Source organism: Fulmarus glacialis, unplaced genomic scaffold, assembly GCF_000690835.1.
Source record: "Fulmarus glacialis isolate BGI_N327 unplaced genomic scaffold, ASM69083v1 scaffold41650, whole genome shotgun sequence".
NCBI lineage: Eukaryota > Metazoa > Chordata > Aves > Procellariiformes > Procellariidae > Fulmarus > Fulmarus glacialis.
Window position 1 is genome coordinate 1 of NW_009190371.1, and position 2,149 is coordinate 2,149.

General features: G+C 58.3%; 1 protein-coding gene across 1 annotated transcript in view; it reads right to left on the reverse strand.

The window, feature by feature from the left end:
- Positions 1 to 448: 448 nt before the first annotated feature.
- The window catches only part of CTSE (cathepsin E), a gene marked incomplete at its 5' end in the record, with an annotated part of 3,658 nt that continues 1,957 nt past the window's right edge, over positions 449 to 2,149 (reverse strand). Inside the window, 6 exons of the mRNA XM_009585362.1 lie at positions 449 to 613; positions 832 to 930; positions 1,038 to 1,179; positions 1,273 to 1,395; positions 1,653 to 1,852; positions 1,942 to 2,060. Of these exons, the coding sequence (XP_009583657.1) occupies positions 449 to 613; positions 832 to 930; positions 1,038 to 1,179; positions 1,273 to 1,395; positions 1,653 to 1,852; positions 1,942 to 2,060 (848 nt within the window). The remainder of the gene's footprint in view (positions 614 to 831; positions 931 to 1,037; positions 1,180 to 1,272; positions 1,396 to 1,652; positions 1,853 to 1,941; positions 2,061 to 2,149) is intronic.

A 2,149-nucleotide genomic window follows, 5' to 3' on the forward strand; every position in this document is an offset into this window, starting at 1 on the left:
CACCGCCAAGGCTCCCCCCGGAGCGAGGAGGCTCCGGTAACACCGAGCATTCAGCCCTGGCAGTGCCGTGGGTGCACCGAGGTTTTGGCTCGCCGGGTAGGAGGGCACAGGGGCCAGGGAAGGAGGATTTAATACTGTAGTGCATCCCAGCCGAGATCTGCAGGGTTGCTGCTGTGCTACTCACAGCACGAACATGGCAGGTTTTGTTTTATTAAAGCTTTTATTGACACGTTTTTAAAAAAAAAGAGAATCTGCAAAGCAGATCACAGAGCTGCTCAAGACATTTTTATATTCATTATGAAATGGCTTCCTGGCATGGACTGAACTTCTGCTGGGCTCTTCAGCCACGGTCCCCGGGTGCCTTCATCACCTCCAGGGACACTGATAGAGCAGTGAAATCCCCTGCCCTGCCCTCCATTCCCCTCCTGCCCCCCGGGATGCCACAGCCCTAAGGGATGGCGGGGGCCAACCCCACCCTGTTATTTCCACGGTCGAAGACGGAGTAAAACTGTCGGATGAAAACGTCGCCCAAAATCCAGAGGGGTCCAGCGGGAGGGGGGATGTCCATGCCCTGGAAGCCGCTGGTGCAGATGGCCATGCCGTCGCTGTACTCCTGGGGAACGAGAAGTGCAAAGCTGGGGACGAACCCGAGAGCCTCGTGCACACAGAAACATGCAGGAATGGTGGCTGCAGGTCCTGTGCACGAGTGGGGCTCGTCACCGGCCAGGACACGTGGCTCGAGGCCCGAGCCCCCCTTTGTCTCCGGAGCCACTTTTCCACCCCAGCGGATGGGAATTGGGGGTGGTGGCACTGGTGGAACCGCAGCCGTACCATGAGGGTGTAGGCCTGGGCGCTGAGCGTGTAGGGGAGCCCGTTGATGGTGAAGGTCACGTCGGGCATCGTGTTGAGGTTGCTGCACTCCACGGCGTACTGCGAAACAGCCGGGCGGCTCAGTGGTGCTGCTCCACGGGAGGTCCCTCCCGGCGGGGTGGGGGTCCCAGGGCTTTGCCCCCTCCACTCCCCACCCTCGCTCTCACCTCTCCATCCACAAGTATGGCACCAATACCCTTTTGCAATTTTTTTATATCCTTGGTGGGACCTGTGAGGAGCGACGTCCCCGTGTCCACGATGGCCTGGCAGCCGTTCCCGCAGAAAGCCACTGCCCCACCCAGCTGGATGCTGGATGAGGAGGAAAGAGAGAAGGACGAGGAGGGACTTGTCCTGCTCCCCCGCCCCAGCCCAACACTTCCCTCCCTGCCCAGCACCACTCACTTGTCCAGCTGGATCTGCCAGTACCCTTGCTGGGTGACCGGCACCCAGTTCAGGGTCCCCGTGAAGCGAGAGGGGTCAAAGCCACCAAAGAGCAGCTCTCCTCCTATGGAGGAGTCAGGGTTGCTGGAGGGAGGAGGAGGAGACGTGAGGGATTTTCTCTCTTTTACATTGCATTTTAAACAGGTGGATTTATACCCACTCTCTTCCCACAAATGCTTAGGGTCATTCGCTTTATTCCTGTAAGGCCTCAGGTCTGTGATGCTCAGTATGGTACCAAAAACCCCTTTACTATCTCAGTAAAACATCCTTATTTTAGCAGCCCCCCCCTAAAAGCAATGCCTGAGTCTAAGCAACAGCCCAGAGCAAAGCCGTGTCCGTACGCGCTCATGTAGACGGAGAACATGGGCAGATCCACCAGATTTTGTGCCATCATGTTGTCGAAGACAGGGGTGACCCCATCCACAGCCAGCGAGGGGTAAGCCAGCCCCAGGATCCCGTCAAACTCTGCATCCAGAAAGGCTTTTCCCGGCTCGCTGATGCTCTCTGCAAACTGCTGGTTGCTCACGGTGAGGCCCTCGACCTGCGGGGAGGAGGCTCGATGGTGATGCTGAGTCTGTAGGCAAGTCCCAGGCATGTTGGCCAGAGCAGGAGAAACCAAAGATGACTCACGACTACTTGGTCAGATCCGATGACCCCCGTCAAACTGCCGGTCCCGTACTGGATGGAGAAGGGGGTCCCTACCAACTGGTACGTGCTGGACAGTGACGGCTGAAACCTGGTGTGCTCAGCTGGGGAAGGAGATGGAGCTGTCACCAGAAATGCCATTCATCTGCACGGCCATGGATGCCGGGAGCCCCCGCCATGGCCGGCAGCAGCG